Genomic DNA, 21,711 nt, shown 5'->3' on the forward strand with positions numbered 1-21,711 from the left:
TCTTTGTGTTCAGTAGCCTTTGCAGATTTTCATTCCATTAATTTGTTGAAATTCTATGATCGATCACAGAATGTTCATCCATGAGTTTTAAGTTGTCAATTAATCTTGTTAAAACTGTTTGATGGAACAGTCAGCAGTACTCAGGCACTATAGATAATTTCCAAGCTCTTTTAGTTCAGTCTTAAGGTCGTACTTGAACACTCAGTCCTGATTTTCCATACTATTTACATGGTGAACAAACAGCCAAGCTCATCTTTTTTGCATTCCAGCTTGTGGTAAGAAAAGTGTGGTTTCTATGCAAAATTGGGGCTTGAAAGCATTATGGATACAACCATTTTGGCCCTTACCCAAATACCAACCCTTGGTACAGTCTTGTCATGGGCATCTCACCACAAAATTCTGTGCTACACACATTAAAAAATTAGATGGGACCAAAAATTCTATTCTTCCTCTGCCATGTTTTAAATTTTATATTTGAATGAAAAGCTGAGCTGTTTGCAAAATAAGAATAGTATAAGGGCATTGCTTTTGACCTGGTCCAGGACAGGAAAGCACTGTAGATGCAAATTCAAAAACTTCCAGTCTGCATATATTTGTGCCCAGAGATTCAAATAATTTTGAAGAGAAATATACCAATTTGTCTATTTTATGAGGAGGAGCTGAAAAAAGTCTACAGTAGAGAACTGACAGCCTAGATCCTAGTGGTACAGGACTCTCTCTGCACCAGGGTAATGTTTGCTCTACAGCAAGAAAAACCAAGCCAGAACTCTGCCTTCACATCCTGTTTGGAGCTCCGTGTAGCAGGGGAAAACCTCTCAACCCAGCAGCTGTGTAATTAATCCAAGTTCTTCAACAGCCTCCAAGCATTTGCCTCCTCAGATATCCTTTGCTGGTTTCTTGCCATGCTGTAGAAGAACTGCTCTGGTGAGTATGTGTGTGTGGACACTGGAAGGGGGGTGCAAGGAGTGTGTACACAGACTGCAGCTGGGACACCATGGGTTGTCACTGGACAAAATGGTGGCTTTTGATGCCAGAGTCTTTGGGCATTATCCCTGGCCAACTCTGCTCCTCATCTGTGTGTTATAGGCTGTTACCAAATTGCCTTTCCTCATGCATCAGGGAATATGAAGATTAATCCAAAATACCCTTTACAGAGAGAACTTTTAGAAGGGGTGTTTGGCTTGTCTTTCCTGCTCCAGTGATGTTCTCATACATGCAGCCTGCAGGACTTGGGTCTGCAGTGTCTCTTCATCAGCTGAGCCCCATGTTAAAAATTTACTCTGATTTTCTTCAAATACAAGTAAAGGTCATAGTCCCATAACCAAAGTCAAAGGTTAACAGCTGTTTTGCATATCCAGACCTCACTCAGGACATACACTTTTGGGCCTATGTTTCCTGAGTGTTGCCATAACTACTCCTGAAGATCTCTGTCCACCTTTTGCCAGTGCTGGTGTAAGATGTGCAGTTGATCTCTCCTCAGAAATGAGATGGAACTTGGTTGTTCCATTACATAAACCAACAGACTTTGAGCAATCAGTTCTGTCCTGGACCAGGAGCTGCCCACTTCCCATGGGGAAACACGAGCAGTCCTAGATAACAAGAAATCTAGAATATTATTGAGGAGTTTGCGCATCATCTGAAGCCGCCAGGATGTAAAATGAGGGTGGACTGGTTTGGGTCTCATCCTGCAGCAATATGATCTAGGAAATAGGCATAGAAGAACTCTTTTTAAGCTACCAGCTTCTGTTCTCTATAGAAAAGCAGCTTGATTCTCTCTCTTCCTCACACAAGATAGACTATAAACCCATAGCAAAAACAGTCATGAAGAGCTATTCATTACTGCAGTGAAAACCCAGCTTCTTATAATAATCTAGACCTTCTTGCATTCTTGCTTACATGTTTCTCCTGCAATCTCAGTGACATGGCAGTCTTGGAGATGCTAAAATCTGTCCCAGAATCTGTAATTTTTCTCATTTTCAAAGTGATATTCCTATAGTTTGCAGAATAACTCCAGCAGAGTTGTAGATTAAACTGTGGCTTTAAGTTGCAAGTGCCTTAATCTTTACTGTATCCACTTCATCCCTAAGGTTAAGTGACAAATTCTCTTGTTTGTCCAGAGTCAGTTCTGGTGTCACTGGCATCGTGACCACCCCGCAAACCCCTGAAGGCAGTTTGCTGTTCAACTTACAGACAAGCTTCACAAGGACTGAATAGATCCATGAGCCACAGCAAGACCTTTGACCTGATGGATACATGAAGAGAGGAATGAAAAGCTGTGACATGACTTTCAGCTTTTCTTAAATTCCTGAAGCACCATAGCAGAGTCAGGGAGCACTGAAAAAACTGCTGGGGGAGCTCTTCAGCCCAAGACCCAGCACCATTCAGTAACCTTCCTTCTGCAGTGCCAGGCTCTGGTATCCCAGAAGCTAACCATACAAATCCAGGGCAAAAGCAGGAGCTAAGAATGGTTTCCCCACAGACAAGTTCCAAATAGCAGATGCACATCACCCCTAGCTGGACTGCAGTTACCCATTGACTAATGAGACTTAGGGACAAAGCAAGCAGAGAAGTGATCTTACAGCAGGTGGCTGGCACAGAATTACAGGTCCAGACCTGTAGACCTAGCTAGGTCTGGACTGGTCACAGTTGAGTGGCTTGGATGCTTTTGTTGTTTTTGTTTTCTCTTTTGTTTTTAAAATGGGTTATTTGTGCTCAGTCCCTCTTTCAAGGTAGTATGCTGTTTAAATAGTTATTGTATTTATTTGAGTTTTCATGGTAGAGGAGAGGTTTGCAGAATAGAAATCCTTTCAGGAGTTGATTCACATGATGATCTGTAAAAGAACAAAACAAGAGCTGTTCCTCACTCGTATCTAGCTTGTGAGTCAGCTTTAAGTTTTTGTCCTTACAACTACTTGAAAAAATATGGTTTCTCCAAAGAAACTGCCTAATGCCCACAGATTCATTTAGCCTTCCTGGGACCTGTTCTTTCCATGCAGCTTTATCACAGTGTGAGGAGTTGGGTGAGCAGAAGCAAGTGTGTCCTAGTGTAATTGGGGAATCCACACTGAGAAACCATCAGCAATGACAGCACTGATTCTCTGCAGTGGCATGGAAACATGGAGAGGATTTGTATTCCAGCATTATTTACTTCCTTCTGTGGTGGGCTTCACCAAAAGGACTGCAGACTTAACCACCCCATACACGAGCTGAGGGGTGCCTTGTCCTAGAGAGAGAGATTTTTTGTGTTAAAGTGAGTTCCAACTAAAAGACCAGGGTCTATACAGTGTTTCAGGGTGTGCAAGATGACACCAAGAAACTCAACACTCATGATCAGTCCAGGTCTTCAGAACAGGCTGCCTTCTGATCACTTGCCCAAAATCCTCTACTGTGGGATCTCAGCACATCACTGTGGATGTGCAGAGACACCAGGGGAGCCCCTGGGGGGCTCGGAAACCCTGGAATGCTGCCAAAAGGGTTTGGTGGTTGGATTTCGATCCATCAAAAGGAGAAGAACCTGTGAATGAGGAAATGAGAGCTTCTTGGGTGTGAATGGTACATTTATAGAAGGAAATATAAATTTTAGAAAAATAGGTACAGGGGGGTCATGAAGGCAAGATGGAGGATTCAGGGCGTGGTCCTGTGTTCTTCTTTCTTCTTCATGTCTTCCATTTTGTGTGGTGATGTTGGCACTTGGGGATTGGTTCATGGTGAAGGTACACTTGTCTATAAGAGTGAATAGTATTGGAAAATAAAGGTAAATATGTCACACGTAATTTTTACTATAAAGGACACAGCCACCCTGTGGGCGGGGGAGAGTGCACTTGACTGTCCTGCTGAGCGGACCTCGGCTGGGCAGAGAGAAAACTTTGTAGATAAGAGATATAAAACAGAACTGAAGACCGAAAATCTAAGAGTCCAGGCTCATCCTTCGCAATCACGGCCGCCCAGAACCACCTCTCTCCGTGTCGGGGCAGAGACACAAAACAGCGGACCCCGACACTCTACACTATAGAAAGAGAGCAGGACAGAAATTATTACCTCTACATACTGATTTGAGAAAATGTATCAGTGTCAGCCCAAAACAAGCCTTGAAATTGAGAGTTATGGACACATGAATTGTGCCCCCAGGTCTTCATAGCCAAAAAATGGAAGTGGTGCTGGGTTGATCCCTTTCCTTCTGGCTCACCTGGTGACTTGCAGGAGCTGCACGCCTGATCAGGGAAAGACTGTGCTGGGAACTGAGCCAGGCTCCTCAGGGGAACATGCAGCCAGAAGGATCATCCATACAGCATTCAAGTTGCTGTTAGTTCAGTGTGTGGTACATCATGGAAAGATGTTTGATGCTGAGGTGCAAAAAGATGTAAGAGAGACTGTCATGGAGTACAGTGTGGGGACAGTTTCTTTGTGTGGTATTTCAATACAGCTGGCTCAGTAAACTTAGCTCAGAAACCAACAGAAAGTTAGAATCAACTTTTTCACTGAACTCAGTATATACCACATCTGAAATGAAAATGTTGCTTGTTGCAGCAGACCTCTCATTAGGGTAGAAATGAGCCAAGACATAGACTCTCATTTAACAGCATGAAAAGGGTCCCAGTTTATTCTTCTTTACAGTTCAGCCATCCTGGCTCTGACTACAGCAAGCTCCTGTTGGCTTCTCTGACAGCCCCTGACCACTGGCTGTTCCTGCTGGAATGTGACTGCAAGTATTTCCTTGCTGCCTCTGACCACAGGCTCGACTGTGGCTGCAGGCTCCAGCAGCAGGCTCTAACTCCATCAAACCCAGGCTGACCTCACAGCAGATCTTCTGCAGCAGCAGCTTTCTTCCTAGTTTTGTTCTTCGTTGTGCCTCTCTGGATCTTTCCTTCTTCCTCAGGGCTCCTCTACCCCCAGGCTCTCCCTGACCAGCCAGTCCACCCCTTCTATCACACTTGTCTTTATTAGTCACAGCTGTGACCCATTAAGGGCAAGGCTGTTCTTCTTCTCTGGTAATTAGTACAACTGTGAATTACCAGGGGTGAGGTCACTTGTAATCCCTTCTGCTACACCTACGGTTGCCGATGGAAATTATATTTTATTCAAATTTCTGTTCATTTTTGCAATGCAGAAGAAAGCAACTGGACAGAACTAATAATAAGAGAGAACACCAGTAATGCAGTAGAATGAAGTCCTCTTTGCTACCAAGGGATGGATAATATAGATCTAAGACATAGGAGCAGTAGCAAACCCCAAACTTCAGCACACTGACTTTGATATTGTTCTACTGTAGAAGAAAAATAGACCAAAAAATATTATACATATTATATGACATACAGCCCATTAATCTGTAGTTTTAATTGAAATAATTCTCAGCACTCTAAATTTTAGCTAACATTTTAGTTTAGAAATCTGAATTTTATTTTTTCTGATCAATTTTTTCACCTATTTCCAGATAAGAAAATTCACAAAAAAATCTGTCCTGAAATCTGTTTTTGCAGCAGATCAATGGGACAGTAAAGATTAATAAGGATTGCTGGGCTGAACAATGGAGAAGTTGAATAACTGGACCATTGCACATTTCTTTGTAGGAAATCAATTACTTGGGTTCTTGATCATTGGGGTTAAAGGGATAATAGAAGCCAAGAAGACATTAGGACCTTTTAATGATTAATAGTAGCTTTTGAGTATATTTTTGGCACTGTAACACCGGGTGTTCATTTCTAATTAATTTGAAGAGGGAAAAGACAGGGAAATACTTTTCTGTCTTTATCAAACTGCGTCAGAGAGAAGAGCACAAAAGTGCTCCAAGCTTTTCTTAAAGATTCACTTCATTACTCCAATTTTCTGTTATTTCTCTGGGATTTTTTTCATTTCTCTGGCTAGTGACCACACGGCCAGTCTTTGACAGGCCCAGAAGTTCACACATTGCCATGTTCCCAAGGGAGATGTGAGCACACAGGAGTGAATGTGACTTAGGAAAACATTTATATGCACCTGGGTTTCAATCAACCACTTGTTTCTTTCCCTTGCTCTGCATATGTACAACATCTGATTCCTGGCACCCAAGACCTACTGACTACTTTTATTATTCATAGCTTCACTTAATTTGCATAAATGAATATTTGCTAAGAATGTCTTACCCCCTTAATAACACAGTAACGAGGGGTAAGGGTTAATGGTGCTTTCTTGCCAGTACACACAGGGTAAAAGCTGTCATTGGGATTCAGGGAAACAAGGCTCAGCAGGGATAGTGGTGCCAAGGTGCATTTGTAGTAGCTGAAATCTTGTGTCATTCTGGTGTTCAAGATTCTTACACTAAAAACCAAAGGGTATAAAAATGTTTGGCCACATTACATTAAAGTGTTATGGTAAAAGAAAGATGCCATATAATAAGCTGTTGTGGGGACTGAATGTTTTGTGTTCTATCTATGAAAATTGGATGTCACCTAGAGGAACAAAGCAGAGTAATGTCAAATTCAAATCTGTTCACATTACCCCATTAGTTATCCCAAACATTATCAGTATTCTCCAAAGAATAGGATTTGTATTCTCAGAATGCCCAACACATATGTGCTTTATTAAATAGCAATCAAATCATTTGTTTGAGAAATGAAGAACTGAACCACTGCAAATTATCTTGGATTATTTTTTCCCGAGTAACTGAACATACTTGAGTATAAGTGTTTGATAGTGGATTTTTAGTGCACTTTTACACGACTACATGCATGACCCTGTGTGTTCTTCTTTCATTCCGTTTTCCAGCTGCCTGCCCCGTTCTGTGCAGTGGCAATGGTCAGTACTCCAAAGGCACCTGCTTGTGCTACAGTGGCTGGAAAGGTCCAGAATGTGACGTGCCCATCAGCCAGTGCATTGACCCCTCATGTGGAGGTCATGGCTCCTGCATCGAAGGGAACTGTGTCTGTTCTGTGGGCTATAAAGGAGAAAACTGTGAGGAAGGTAGGATATCTTTTCTTCTCTATTGTTAGTTTGTTTTCTGGGTTTGGGAGTTATTTAATGGCTAGGAAAAAAGGAATGAATAGAATAAAAATGTAAGCATAAAACTGCTGTAGCAGGTAAAAGAGGGTAAAAATGTAGTCCACCACAATTTTACTGATCTATCAGAGTTCAGACCAAACTTCAGGCCTTCTGCATACATTGCTTCGCAGTACTAAGAGTGTCTGCCACAAGTAAACCTGAATAATTCCTTTGTTGAAGAGCAAAGAAAAATCTTTTCTTATGGATTATGTTTACCGAACAATTTAGATGTGAAATGCTGAGGGAAAAGGAGCAGTGGTAGACAAAATTGTATAGCTTCAACTTCACACAAAGCACATATCAATCACTATTAAGACAGAAACTGATGAAAAATATTTGAAAGACTTGGATATCCATGTTACTTACAGACGTAATGTGGGGCAAATTGCTCCTGTTGGCTGCAATCATAAGGAAATTAAGGATTAAGGAAAGGTAAATGGCACACACGAACAATAACTGTCCTTTAGATGCAGAAAAGCTTTTCAAATTCAAAGTGTCCAATTCCTTGAGTATGTAGAATGAACAAATTTTTAAAAATAACCCATGCAAAATGTGGTCATAGATTTAGCTCAATAATGGTTGTTTTCTGTTAGAATGCACAATGTAAATTGGACTGCTTTTCTTTTTAAAATATATTACTGTGCTCCAGTTTATTAATCCTGCAAACAGAGAAGCAGCTCGAGTACTGAAGTATAGGGCTGGAGTGTCGTGCTGTTAGGACTGAGGAATCTCTCTGGATTATTCTGAATGGGTTGCTGAGCTGTATTGATACTGTGTGTATCAGTTTTCATCTTACCCTATAGTGAACAGCTGTCTCTCCCATCAGAAAAGAAACGGAAGAAAACTGTGGATGAGCAAACCACTAAGGGTTTTATTGTCAGGATCGCAGTCATCACCTTTAGGACAAGATCTGGCATTAGTCTGAGTGAATTTGTGGTAAAAGGAAAAAAAAAAACAAAACAAAGAAAACAAGGATCCTCCCTGGTGGGACTGCAATTGTTTGTTCAGTTCATTCTTGTCATCTTCTTCCACTAAATCCTCTCAACACTGGTTGTTAGAGCTTTTCTCCAGAATTCAGTTGAAGCCAAGAGTTTTGCATTGTTTTTGATGGGTTACATTTTAAACTATATCCAGAAAATGCTGTCATGTCTTTTTTTCCCTTTAGAATTTATAGTTCTGAGTTCACCCTGAGTGTGTGATACTAGGAGATATTAAAAAATTATCTGAAATGCCTTACTTTAACTATCATTCTCATGAAAATCAAAGATGGAAAAGACTGTCTTTAACATGCCCTACAGCAGCCAATCTGTTCCCCAGGACTGCAGAACCTCTCTTTCTGGTACTAACTGCAATTGTTTGCTTGGTCTCATTAAGTTTTATACATTTCATCATATTTTATGTTGTTGTATAAATGCTTGTGTTATTAGAGAGATTATGGTAGATAGCCTAAAATGATCTTTGTTTCATTTAATTCAGGAAATTTTACCTTGCAGCCATTCCTCCCTCACTTTGATTGTAATTTCCAGGTACTTGCATGGAATTCTCTCTCTGCTTTCAGCTCTCTAGAATGGCTGTGGTCTGTCTGGGCCATGGATCCCCATGGATCTATCTACCTTGGATCCCCAAACTCCTGTAAGAGAAATAGGCTCCTGTAGTGCTTAATCCATCTTATTGTCAGGTGAATGTTTGGAATGGTGAAGCAGAGACATCAGCAGCTCCAGAGAAATTTCTAGAAAAAGTCAGGGCAGGCATTTTTGCAAAGGTATTGGGTTAACTCCAGCCAAAACTGGGACCACAACAAATTTGTCAGTCAACAGAGCTTTTTGGGAGGTGAATGGCTATGTGAGATGAAAGGATATACATTATTTAATCAACACTGTGCTTGGAAGGAACCGTTTCTTCCTAAAAAGATAAATGGATTACAAAGGCAGGAGGTATTGATTGCAAACTTGGAAGGAGCCAATAACATTACAAGAAAGGTTAAAGTAACCTTTTGCATATATGATTGGGCAATAAATAAGTCAATGAATTAATTTGCAAATAAATAAAAATCAACCACCATGTTTCTACTCTAAAATTCCATTTCTTTTGTACATATTTCTCACATTAATCGAGTGCTGTGGGAGAAAGGGTATGAAGTGATGTCTCTCTAATTAATCATCTAGTCTTAGTTAAAGTTTTTGCATGAATAGAAATTTTACACTTTTAATGGTAGAATGATAGAAATAATATTTCTATATTTATATATAATATATGAAATCTCCTCTATTGATTTGAACTTCCAAAAGGAATGGCAAAGGTTGATTCATTTGCCATTTTCCAACTAGGATATTGAATTAGAATAAGTGGGTCAGCAATTTTTTTTTTCTTCCCAATAGCTTTTTATTTCTGATATTCATCATGGTTATATTGTTCAAACAATTTACCTGAAATGAAAGTGACACCAAAATCAATATTTTTGATGCACAATTTTTGCAGCATAAACACTGTTTTTCTATTAACAAATTTGCACAGAAGATAAAGTGGGGTATTTGTCAGGCTTCATTCAGTCTACTTTGGGGGGGACACAAGTGAAATTGCCAAATTAGGTTAAGTTAAGGGTGGTTTTCTTGTCACTTTCCTGGTCGAGTCATTTTTCAATGACATTTAACTTCGTAAGTGTAATTCATGGCTCTTTGGGGACTTCGTGGTACATATTGTTTGAAAAACTCCTTGACCTCCTTTTTGTCCTTAAGGATATAAATTGCTTTCAGTACCTTTTTTTGTCAAATCTACAGAGGGCCCAATACTAAATGAGCTCTAATGATCTGAGCTGCCAGGGGGCTGTGAGTTCCAAGCCCAGCGTACTTGCTAAGGTGCATTCTCCTTTGTTTAAACACCAAAGATGGTCCATGTATAACTCCTGATTAAATGCCATTGTAAACCCTGCTGCACCTCAGGGCCAGAACCTCTGCAACACAAGTCAGTGCAGTTCTATTGCAGGTAATCACATTATGCTAATTTCAACAGCGAGGATCTGGCCCGAGATGATAATTCTGAGCATGTATTAAAATAGAACGAGATTGGAACTCAGAGTAAAAACTCTCCTCAGTTTAAACTTTGAAAGCTGCTCCTTACCCAGATGATAGAACAAAACAGCTGTAAAGCACATTTGTCTGGAACAAAGGACAAAGGTGTTTAGTGTGTTATCCTGTAAAACAAGGGAAACTGGGGGCTTAGGGCATTGATAGGCTCATTCTGTAGAAATAAATCAAAGCTGCATGAGCACTGTAATTCAGGATAGAGGGAAGACAGTTAATTTATGTAGCAGAAGGTGGTGCTTTTCATATGTTCTACATTCCTTTCATTAGTGCTTTCATTTGAGAAGGAAGATGATACATTCCTGACAAGGAGAGTACATTATGACTTATCATTATCTCCTAAAGTTAGCTGTCCTATAACAATGTTATACACGTACTACCCTTCTACATTTTCTGTTAAAATATATATTCTAAAAGAGCCCAAAATAGACCAAATGTTGGGGGGAAGTAACCTTCATCCTTAAAGTAGATTTACCTAAGTATTTGTGTACTTTACTTCTTTATTCAGTCAGACTGTTTTATCACAGCTCTGTGACCATTGAGTTCAACAGCAGTTGCACAAAAGATGCATTGTAAACATCAGACAGATTATAATTTGGCTAAGCACAAAGAAGAACTATACAGGACAAGCACTATGTCTAATTTAAAACAGTTTATGAATTTATCAACTTTGAGGTGAACCACGAACCAATCTTGATTTACCTATAAATACAAAATTGTATTACAATATTTTCATGTCCAATTAACTCAGCTTTAAATCTTAAAGAAAAAAAAGAAAAAGCAAACCCAAAATAATACCCATTGTCATTATTAAAATGAAAATTTTGTAAGAAATTTTACAGTAATTTATTCCTGTAATACTGTATTCTGAATTCTACACTACTGTATTCTGATAACTCATTTTATTGCATCTCTGAACACACCTGTCTCAATCCTCTGTCTTTATCTAATCTATATACTTGCTTTAAATGTTCTACAACTAAATAAAATAGTTTGACAAGGCTCTATGTTTATAGAAAAGTTGAGATTTGAAGGATAAGTGTTGTTCACATCAGATGGAATGAAAATGTCTCTGCCTTAATTTGGAAGGATCAGTTTGGAAAAGATTAGAGATAAATAACTTTCATTATAAACTCAGATCTTCCTGAAGCAGCAAGAGAGAATGCAAATCATTCTTGGTCCTGCTGTTGTGAGCTGATATATACCAGTCATGAGATGAATTCAAGTTGTTTAAGACATTAATTTGACCTTGACCTTCAATTCCACAGCAAAAGGTACTTGGTGAAGCCTCCATGTGGGTATTGGCAGTAAAGCATAGTATTGTTATACAGATTCATGATATAAGATAAAAATTTGGAAACTCATAATGTTTCTGGTAAAGTTCATTTGAAAGACAGCTTGTAACATTCCTTTATAGGACTGAAACAGCAACTGAAATTCCATTACATCATTTTCCATCATAACTATTTTCACTTTCTTGTTTCTGGGTTGAATTCCATATCTGTATCTGGTTTTACTTCTTTAAGAGAAACAATCTCCTGGTTTAGAATACGCGTTGAAGTAACCAGGGTTCTCAGTTTCACAGCTCAGCTACTAATGGACCATGGATCAAACATTCAGAAGTGCTTAAATAATTAGGAGTCTACATGAAGCTGAAAGCAACTGACATTCTGACTTCTGTGTACTTGAAGTGGCTGTCCTAATGTTCAAACAATGCTCTAACATTTTAATGGTAATAATAGCAGTTTTTATAAAGATACTCCAAGTAAAAAATCTTTTAAAACTGCAAATTATTAACTTATTTAGTACTTGAAATACACTGCATGACTCATTGGAGCTTCAGTGTATTTCAGAAGAAATGTCTCCAGGTTTATGTGTGGAACTCTGACTATATATATACTTAAGTGGTATTTTTAAGTCTTCATGCTTCTCCACCACAGCATTCCTGCAGTAAACTGTCATTGCAAAGTCAAACCCTTGACTTGATTTATTTAATATAAAATGTAAATTACTTCACTTTCCCATTCTCAGACCAGGTTTTAATATGACTTGGACAGCTCCCTCAGTTTGCTCTATTTATCACCACGGTCCAGACTTTCCGGAGCACATTTTCCAAACACCCCCTCGTGTGAAGTGACCCTTCTGCACACGTTTTTTTGTTTCCTCCTGCAGTGGACTGCTTGGACCCGACGTGCTCCAACCACGGGGTGTGTGTGAACGGGGAGTGCCTGTGCAGCCCGGGCTGGGGAGGAGCGAACTGCGAGCTGCCCCGCGCGCAGTGCCCCGAGCAGTGCAGCGGGCACGGCTCCTACCTGCCCGACACGGGGCTCTGCAGCTGTGACCCCAACTGGATGGGCCCCGACTGCTCCGTTGGTAAGATGGCACTCTTGCACCAAGAATGACTCAGGAACAGGCGGGAGGCAGTTCTGCAAAAAGAGCAAACGAAGGCTTTGTTCAAGAGAACCGCGCGGTTTTTATAGAGTGATACGATACGTTCTGTTTGATTGGCTAACTAACAGAAACACCTTCCTCATACACCGTCCTTGAGAAGAACGGAAAGATGAAGTAGAAAAACACCACCTGCAGATTGTTTATACTGACAAGTTATCACATCCTTACACCCCCCTAAAAATTCTCACAAGCCGCTGTGAGAAACGCTTGCCGTTTCTCTCTCTCTCTCTGTCCCATGGCATCCACAGTAAGAAAAAGGGTTTTTTCCTCATTTTGCAATCATGTTGCTGTTTTGTTCAAAGATTAATACCTATGGCGAGTTTGAAATGCGGTAATAATTGAGAAAGTTGTCTTTGTTACACCATTTGGGCTTGTTTAATTTTGTTGGGAAGAACTGTGGATATGCTTCTATATATATTTTCATGACGTTCTTAATTTGGTTGGGAGTTTGTGTTTTGTTCTAACATGGATTCTCTTTTAGACTGAAAAAGTTACATAAGTGTACTTCTGTTTCTCAACTGTAAATGAAAATGTTCATCGTTTATAGGCGAAAAATACAGGGAATTTTGCTTTTACATTGTCAGTTGAACCTTGAGATGGTGCTGTAGGTCAAAACCAAGTGTCTCAAAACAATATTTACATTTTTCACAGTTATTCAGTTATTTCCTAAGATTAATCAGCTGGAATACCCTACCAGTGGCATGAATATCAAGATGTGTTTTCTGCTTTATGGATAAGCAGTCAGAAAAATTCAAGAATAAGAGTTTTGCTGCTGCTTTGTTTGGTGATGCATGGGGCAAAAGACCCTTCTACTTATCTGAAACTTAGCTGGCAGAGAGCAGTAGAATTTTTGGAGTGAGACACCAGATAACTGACCATGTCAGTAATAGGAATACAAAAATCTCTCCTTGGAAAGTGACTTTTACCCATCATTCTAAATGACCCTGAATTGCTGCCATTCTCTGCCAAATGAGTTTTAGGTGAGTTTCAGTCTCAATTCTTAGCAAATCAATATCTGTCAAAATCACCCGAGGTCCAGGTTTGAGTAGAGCAGAGCCACCTGCTCGCCTCCTTTGCTGTTGGGGACAGCACCTGTGACACTTGTTTGTGTCTGTATGGAGGATGCAGCTCTTGTGGCTCTGTCCAGTGCACATTAGCAGCTTTTTTTAAACTGATGCTTTGGAGTGGCTACCTAGAACAGAGGTTAGACAACGTTAAGAGAATAAAGTGGGTAATTATTTATTAAAGACTTTCTATAGATGCACCTTGGGCATTTAAAAGTCTCCAAGGGGGACTACATCCAGGATGGACAATGATCATGAGTTTTTCAGAAAATTTTAAGTTTGGTCCATTTACATATCAGGGGTTAATCCTCCAATTACAGCTTCAGGTAATGAAGTCACATTCCCCCAGTTTGCTCCCCCCAAATTCACTTTTGTTTATACTTTTCGTGGCCTAAGACTGTAGGGTGTCCCTGAGTTTCAGGCCTAGAGGAATTCTTTCATCTGAGCAAAATGTGTAAACAGTAGCTAACACTTCACATGGAGTTTAGTTTTGTACTAATTCAGTACAGGATTTGAAAAATATAAAGGCATATATATTAAAAAAATAAAGGTGTTTATATTAAAATATTTAAAAATATAAAGGCATTTGAAAAACCTTAAGGCATCAACGCGACTTAATTTAGATTGCTTTTAAACACAAATTAAATGCCAGCTTTCATCAGAATGTGAGCAGGGCAGCTTTTGGGAGTGCAGTTTTGAGCAGACGTGTTGCTGTGCTGCTCCCTGGCCCCTGAGGCTGGCTGTGACTGCTGTTCTCTCTCCTAGAAGTGTGCTCGGTGGACTGTGGCACGCACGGCGTGTGCATCGGCGGGGCCTGTCGCTGCGAGGAGGGCTGGACAGGAGCGGGCTGTGACCAGCGTGTGTGCCACCCCCGCTGCACGGAGCACGGGACTTGTAAAGATGGGAAGTGTGAATGCAGAGAGGGCTGGAATGGGGAGCACTGCACCATTGGTAGGCAAACGACAGGCACCGAAACAGGCACATATTGCTTTCTTTTCATAAATCGTAGAGACATAGTTATTGTCGTGGACTGTAATGGGCTGTTCCCTTAAGGACCCAAGTGCTCTCAGGTATCAACCCTGACTCAAAATGTGTTGGGGGAAATGCAGGTAGGCTCTTGGAATCATTTCAAATCATTAACAATGATTTGAATCATTAAGGACCCAAGTGCCCTCAGGTATCAACCCTGACTCAAAATGTGTTGGGGGAAATGCAGGTAGGCTCTTGGAATCATTTCAAATTATTAACATTTCAAATCAATAACAATGATTTTTGTAGACTTTTTTTTCTTTTTATAGAGGAAAAAAACCATACAAAAACAACACAACAACAAATTCCACATTAATAAGTAAAGATGAAACAAATGGTACCATGTGTGATATCAACAAATACAACACGTGGTACTATGGAGGAGATCTCAGTATCATCTGATCCTGAATGATTTTCAAACCTAACTAAGCATTCCTTTGTGTGAATGGCCTCTTTTTCAATTTCCCAGTCTGACCCATCCATGCTGTCCTGCTGTTGTACCTCATGTGTGAAACACAGCCCAGCAGCAGCACCCAGAGCAGGGCTCAGTGCTGGGGAATGTGTGTTCTGCTGGTACAGGATCAGCTCCCTGGCGTTCTCCCATGCTGTGCTGGGACAGTGGCCCTGCTGTTTGCATGGAGACAGTGCCAGCCTGTGGGCTGCTGTGAGCCCCTTCCCTGAGAGCCTGCAGCTCACTGCAGCATCAGCATCACAGTCTCAGCTGGGCTCTGCCAGCCTGGGAAGTTCAAAAAGGTCATCCCTACATAAAGCAATGATGTTCTATCCTCTCAATTACCATGCTTGAAAATTTACTTGAATGAGGAATTGATTGTTCCTAAGTGAAGTTCTTTATTTTGTCTCTACAAGGAGTCAGGCAGTCTATTTGGATTGTTTTGAAAATTTACTCAAAGGAGAAAACTGTTATTTTCTCTGAGCTATAATCAAAAATGGGAAATTCTCAGTGATCACATCCCTTCTGAGAAGTCTGAGCATATTTATCTGGAACAAGAGTATCCCATCTACTGAGACTGTGAGGTTCAGGCAAGTGTGCTTTTCTCCAGAGAATTTTTGGAGAACTGTGAAGTATGCCTTAGAAGAAATCTGATGAGTCCAAATCCAGAGTCATGTTGCTTTCATTATCTTAAGGTTGTGAATTTAAGAACGGAGTAGGTCACTTGAGATTTTTGTGGCAGTCAGGGACCCTAATGGGACAGTCCTATTACAAGTGAATTGTTATTTCTTTACTTAAACGTATGGTGAGATTCTTGCATCCCTCAAGTTGTTTTTCTTTTTCATTCCCCTCTGATTTCTCTTTGGATATACAAACCGTTTCCAACACACACATGAGTTGGAAACTAAAAGTATACTCCTATTGGAGAGATTTAAAAAAAAAAAAAAAAAGAAAAATTGATACATATTTTCAGGGCATATCCTTTGATGTTGTGGTGCTGCATGCTTCCTCCACACTGTGCTAATATGATTTAAATCAAAGCTTTTATGACTGAACACTTTGTGACCAGCACAGATGCAGAGTGTTTTTTTCATAATTGCTTTCAGACTTCCATCATATCAACATACCTCTGCTAGATTAATCCAGGCATTTTGTTTTCAAAGTTCTTCCCAGATCTTTACAAAATGCCTAGTATATAATTTTTTCATTAAATTCTTTAATAATTGCTTATTTCAGAAGTTGATGCTTCGCACAAAATTTGTTTTGCTTTATAATCTCTTAGTAATGTGCCGATGTTTAGAAGTAATTAGTGTATGTAAAGTCTTCATTACTGTGCAGACAAAAAGATACCTTTTACCTAGATCTCAAAGCAGGCTGGAAACTGCAAGCTGAACTAGTGAACTCTGAAGTGAGATTTTAAACCTAATTTTCAGGGCTTTGAACTAGATATCTTCCTTATTATAGATGTGTCTAATCAATTATTTTCAGAGGAAGGGTGATACTTCCAAAGTGATAAAAATATGTGTAAGCTTTTTTTGTTTGGTGTGTATTACACAGATTTCCTTGAAACTTAAAGTGGTCCTGCCTGTGGCAAAGATGAGACTAGTGCAAAAAATTGAGGTATGCCCTTCTAGTTATCATGGATGAAGTTTGTGCAGTCAGAGATTCTTGTGACAGGCCTGTATCAGCAGGAATTTTCACATGGTCATGTCCTGAGGCCATTTACAAAAGCACAAAGGCTGATGTCAGGAATGGAATTGAGTTCAGAGGGACAACTCAGTGTGACCCCACTGGTTCGCGTTACATGGAGCTGAAACACAGAGTTCAGAGGAAAAGGATGGTAAAAGTCATTTTTGTCAGCATTGGTATGAAATTTCTAGAAGTTACCCCTGGAAAATTTGTGCTTAGAATGAATTGATACTTTGGTGCAATGATGAGTTGCTCAAGATGTTTTAAACGTCAGTGTGAAGAACTAAAGTGCACTTAAATTTTACAGAAACTCAGTATCAGAGTGCTGCCCTTATGGTTTCATTTTCACCTGAAAGTTTGACACAGCATTTAATGTCAGAATTACTGAGGAGTGTCTGCCTAAAAAGATGCTACAAATTAGTCCTTTCTGGAAGGTACCTGAAAACTGCACAGGCTGTTTGTCCTAAGGCAGGAAAAGCAAATCTTGTAGAAGAGGTTATTTACTCTGAATTTCCATTTTTGCTACACCTAGTCTGAAATGAAGTCAGCAGAAAAACTTGCTTTGATTCCAGTGACTTTAGGCCAAGTCCACTTAAAACAAATTGAACTGTGAGGAAGAAATGGAGATTTCTATATAAAAACCATTTTATTCTGTTTGTATTTCTTTACCAGTTTCTTTGTGCTATATTTACATGGCAGTGGAAAAGAAATCTTCATAGCAACCTGCAGGTATCCAAGTTCATTTGGGATATTTTATCCTATTTAATATCAAATGAGGCTTTAATAGATGTTTGACAGAATGCACACTTCTTGTCATTTTATTATTGAGTATCGAAGCTCAAAAGTTTTAATAGAAATGCTTTTTTTTCCTCTGTTTTACCTGGTTTAAGAAAACATTATTGAGCATCGAAGCTCAAAAGTTTTAATATAAATGCTTTTTTTTTCCTCTGTTTTACCTGGTTTAAGAAAAGCACTCAGAAAATGCCCCCAGAGCAGCAGTGTGAGCTCAGTGCTAGCACAGTGTTTGTGCAAAGCAGCTTTTGCCTGTGTGCAATAGAATTATGTGTAAGAATCAATGCAAATAAAAAAGCATGCATGTTCCAAGTTACTCGGATTTTGATAAATCTATATCCAAATAATATAAAAGTGAGTGGAGTGAGTGTCTGGTCTTGCTCAGCTGCTGTTCGAAGCAGAGCAGAACTTCAGTTCACTTTGCTACTTCAGGTAAGAAAAGAAATTGCTTACAGGAGTGGTGATAAAGAAAATTAATCTTTTCCCAGTGCAAAAATAGACCTGTCAGGATATGTTTATTAAGTGATTACTATTCATTGATTGCAATTATGGAGGAAGTTATAACTAAATAATAGAGGGTAATCTAGATGAAAAAAATATTGGAAAACTAATAACAAAGTGAAAGAAAGGTATAGAAGTTGTTAATCTTGAACCCATTTCATGACAGAAATTTAAGATGGAGGATTCAGCTTTTCCTTAAATCATCTGAATGTTTTTTAAAACATGCTGTTATAAAACAGATCTGTTACTTTCACTGAAAATAATATCTGGATGTTTAAAACTGTTGTTTTTAAATGCTTGCAGAGGATGTTCTGCATATAAACTGTCAAGATAGAATTCCAAGGACAGTGTGATGTATATGGAGATCTTATGAAACAGTCAGAAATACCGTTTTAAAAGTGTAATTCCATCTGTAATTCATATCCCTGGAGCATGGCCTCTTATTAAGTTATTGGCAAAAATCTCACTAGGAGACCAGTGAAAGTAGGATTTAATCTTAAATATTTACAAGTAAAATTTAAATTTGCAAATGGATCTTTTAAGGTGAGCTCTGACTAGAAGGTGATATGTGAGGTTTTCTTTGGGGCTGCCTGTCGAATTCCCAAGCCTTGCCCTTGTCTGCCCATGTCCTCCATTAGAGTTAGGTCAAGCACTCCTTTTCAGACAGAAGTGGGAGAAGGTTGTACTCAAGGCTATTTGGTAATATGTATACTCTGCTGCAGATTTTCATCCAGACAGTTCTTATGTTTTATGTTCTTTTTTTATTATTATTTTTAATGCAAATGATCTATACCCCTGGTACATTGAAGCTGAGCCTCCACCTGCCTGCCTGCCTGACAAAACACAAGCAGGTGATGAGTCCATCTCTTCAGGCTCTGCTTGGGTTCATTTAGCTTAGAAAAAAAACCCTTAAGATCATTAAGTCCAGCCACAAACCTCAGACTGTTCTGGCCTTGGTAGGGCTTTCTGAAATCTAACTCCAGAGCTGGGGATCAGCAACTTTCCCCCAATGGGTCCTTGGCCCTAAAACTGTCAAAATTGGAGAACAAGTTCCTTAGTGAAGAAGGGGTTTGGAAATCTGTATTAGCTCTGTATCTTATCTTCTATGTTTTCAAGGCCTTGAATAAAGGAGAAAGATTTGGAAAAAGCTAGGATTCTGACACCTACATGGTGGAAAATAACCTAATATTTTCAGATGCATAAAAATGGACAGAAAAAAAGAAAGGACTTTGTGTCTAGGATGATTAAGAAGTTTAAGTTATAGTAAAAGATATTTGTGTTAGGAAAAAACATGTTACCAATAAATGAAAAACTGAAGGAGGTTGTCCAAGCAAATTGTGAATTCCTCATCAATGGAATTTTTAGGAACCATTTAGACAAACACTTGTTAGGAATAAGAGAGGTAATTCATCCTGCTGCCCTGGGGTAGCAGCCTCACCAGAAATCATTGAACTCTATGAGCTCTCTTCCAGTCTCCTTTTAAATGAGCTTAGGAGGAAGAATGCCTTCTAAGGAGTTTATTTTTAATGGCCTACCTTAAGAGTTGTACTGTCATTCCCTTTAAGAGTCCAATGCCACTACTGGAAGTAGAATTGGTAATTTATCTGGCCAGGGAGACTGATCTATGTGATCTGTATTTTCAGAACAATGGGTTGTCAGTGTGGATATTGAGCCACTCTAAAATATCCAAACAAGCTCACACCCAGTAGGGAAATATTTTAAATACTCTCCCTTTAAAGGTGAACACATATTCCACCTCTGGTTTTAATAAAAAATTGTTTACTAAAAACTTTTCCCCCCTGAATGCTTTGGGATGACCTTTCCAGCTTTGACATATGTTTATATTTTCTATCAGGTGGATGGATACCACAAGTAAAGTGTAAGGATTTAGTTCTTTACCTTATCACAGACTCAATAATCAATGGAAACATTAATAATGTGGCATTGTGTTATCTTTGGATATAGCAAGATATTCTTGTCCCATGATAATGCTCTTTGTGTCAAAGATTTTTTTTTCTTCTACTACTGATTTCTCTTGTTGTAATTACAACGGTAATGATTCAAAGATGAGGCAATTTTCAGGAGAGATGGAAAGTGTGTGGGAGGAGGCAGTGGAAAGCCATCGTATCTGACAAAGAGCAATTTAGAAGAAGCTAGATATATTAGACTTCTCCAATGGATTTCTAACTTAAAATTAATCTGTAACAGTTTATAACCTATCAAGGCATAAAAAACCCTCTAACAATGATGACAGGAATTTAGATTGCACACTCTGAGGAGGGAGGAGCACTTTTTTTTCATTTTATTTGAAAAATGCATAGAATATTTAAGTCATGACCACTTTTCATTACTGCAGATGTTGAAATATGTTGGTAATATATATATGAAGACATGACCAAAAATGTTGGAAATGTTGGCTGTTCCTGAATGTGCAATTTCCAGTTCATCACCTGTATCACACAGTTATCCCTCTGTTCTACACCTGGAAGCAGATTTCTCCTGATGCATCCTTTTGGGAACATGGTGCCAAGCATTCTTTGGAGTTTAAGAGTTGCTCCCCCTGTGCCTCCTCAGCAAAGCAGAGGAGCAGCAGGTACCTCATGAGGCAACCTGAGATATTCTCAATTATTTCTGTCATTCGCTGCACATCATTCACATTTTCTCTTCCATCATTCAAACACAGAAAGGCTCAAAAGGTAGAAATCTACCTTACAGGATGGAATTTTGGGAACATGTGTTATGTCATGTTACATTTTACAACCAAAGCCAAGGAAATGTACTCGTCACTTGGATAAATAAATGCTCATCTAGTCCAGCATCTCTGTGCTTCAGCAAAGGTCTGAGTTCCTGGTAAGTAAATACCTGATAAATAAATTTCTTCCTGGGAATCTGATGCTTCTTATCTTTCCCAGCTATATTTGCTATTGAGGTGCTTTGTTGGTTGCCTCATCTTTGTCATCTTTTATTTCTGAATAAAATCTCTTGGCTGTAGAGTCCCCAGATTCCATACTATGTAGATGGCTCTTGCTTGGGATTTCTGGTTCTGGTTTGTAACTTTGCAAATTCCTATGCTGAAAATTGAAATATACTGGCTATTTTGTGGATCAGGGATGAGTAAACTTTCAAAGTAATTTCTGTAGCACTAAGGAATCCAGAACTACAATATACATCCACTTAATTCTGTCATAGCTGAGCAAGGTAGCTGATTATGAATACTTGGTAGAGGAAGCATTCTGTGTAGAGATTTCTGTATAGTGAGAGTGGTTTGACTTTCAAGGAGTTTAGAAAAAGAATTCCTTTCCATTTACAGAATTTACAGGGGGCAGCTGGGGATCTTTTTTGGCTGAAAGGCAAGCTTATTCATGAGGAAGAACTTTCCTGTTTGCATTCTTTGCTGAGGGCTTCCTGTAAATGATTGAAACATGTCACAGCTCAGTGTCAGAACACTTGAGTAGCTTTTTTCTTTCTCTTTTTACAGGATATTTGCAGAACATGACCTTATTTCTTTCCTTTCTAGCCCAAAAAATTTAATGAGTATGTTTTCAGCTAAACTTCCTGCATTTTGTCTGGTACTTCAAAGGTGCACCCAGAAGATCCTGGTGAATGGTTTCCCAAACTAAAACCGCATTTCTTTTTTTTT

The 21,711-nt window shown here is 39.2% G+C and overlaps 1 protein-coding gene across 3 annotated transcripts in view; it reads left to right on the forward strand.

Moving 5' to 3' along the window:
* TENM2 (teneurin transmembrane protein 2) overlaps nt 1–21,711 on the forward strand; it is a 483,546-nt gene that overhangs the window by 393,739 nt on the left and 68,096 nt on the right. For 2 of the 3 annotated variants that reach the window (XM_041397945.1, XM_041397946.1), the window contains 3 exons: nt 6,742–6,936; nt 12,267–12,467; nt 14,375–14,587. In XM_041397945.1, the coding sequence (XP_041253879.1) occupies nt 6,742–6,936; nt 12,267–12,467; nt 14,375–14,587 (609 nt within the window). The remainder of the gene's footprint in view (nt 1–6,741; nt 6,937–12,266; nt 12,468–14,374; nt 14,588–21,711) is intronic. The other variant, XM_041397947.1, reaches the window with a different exon arrangement.

This window comes from Onychostruthus taczanowskii, unplaced genomic scaffold (genome assembly GCF_017590055.1).
Source record: "Onychostruthus taczanowskii isolate IOZ18803 unplaced genomic scaffold, ASM1759005v1 scaffold14, whole genome shotgun sequence".
NCBI classification, from domain to species: Eukaryota; Metazoa; Chordata; class Aves; order Passeriformes; family Passeridae; genus Onychostruthus; species Onychostruthus taczanowskii.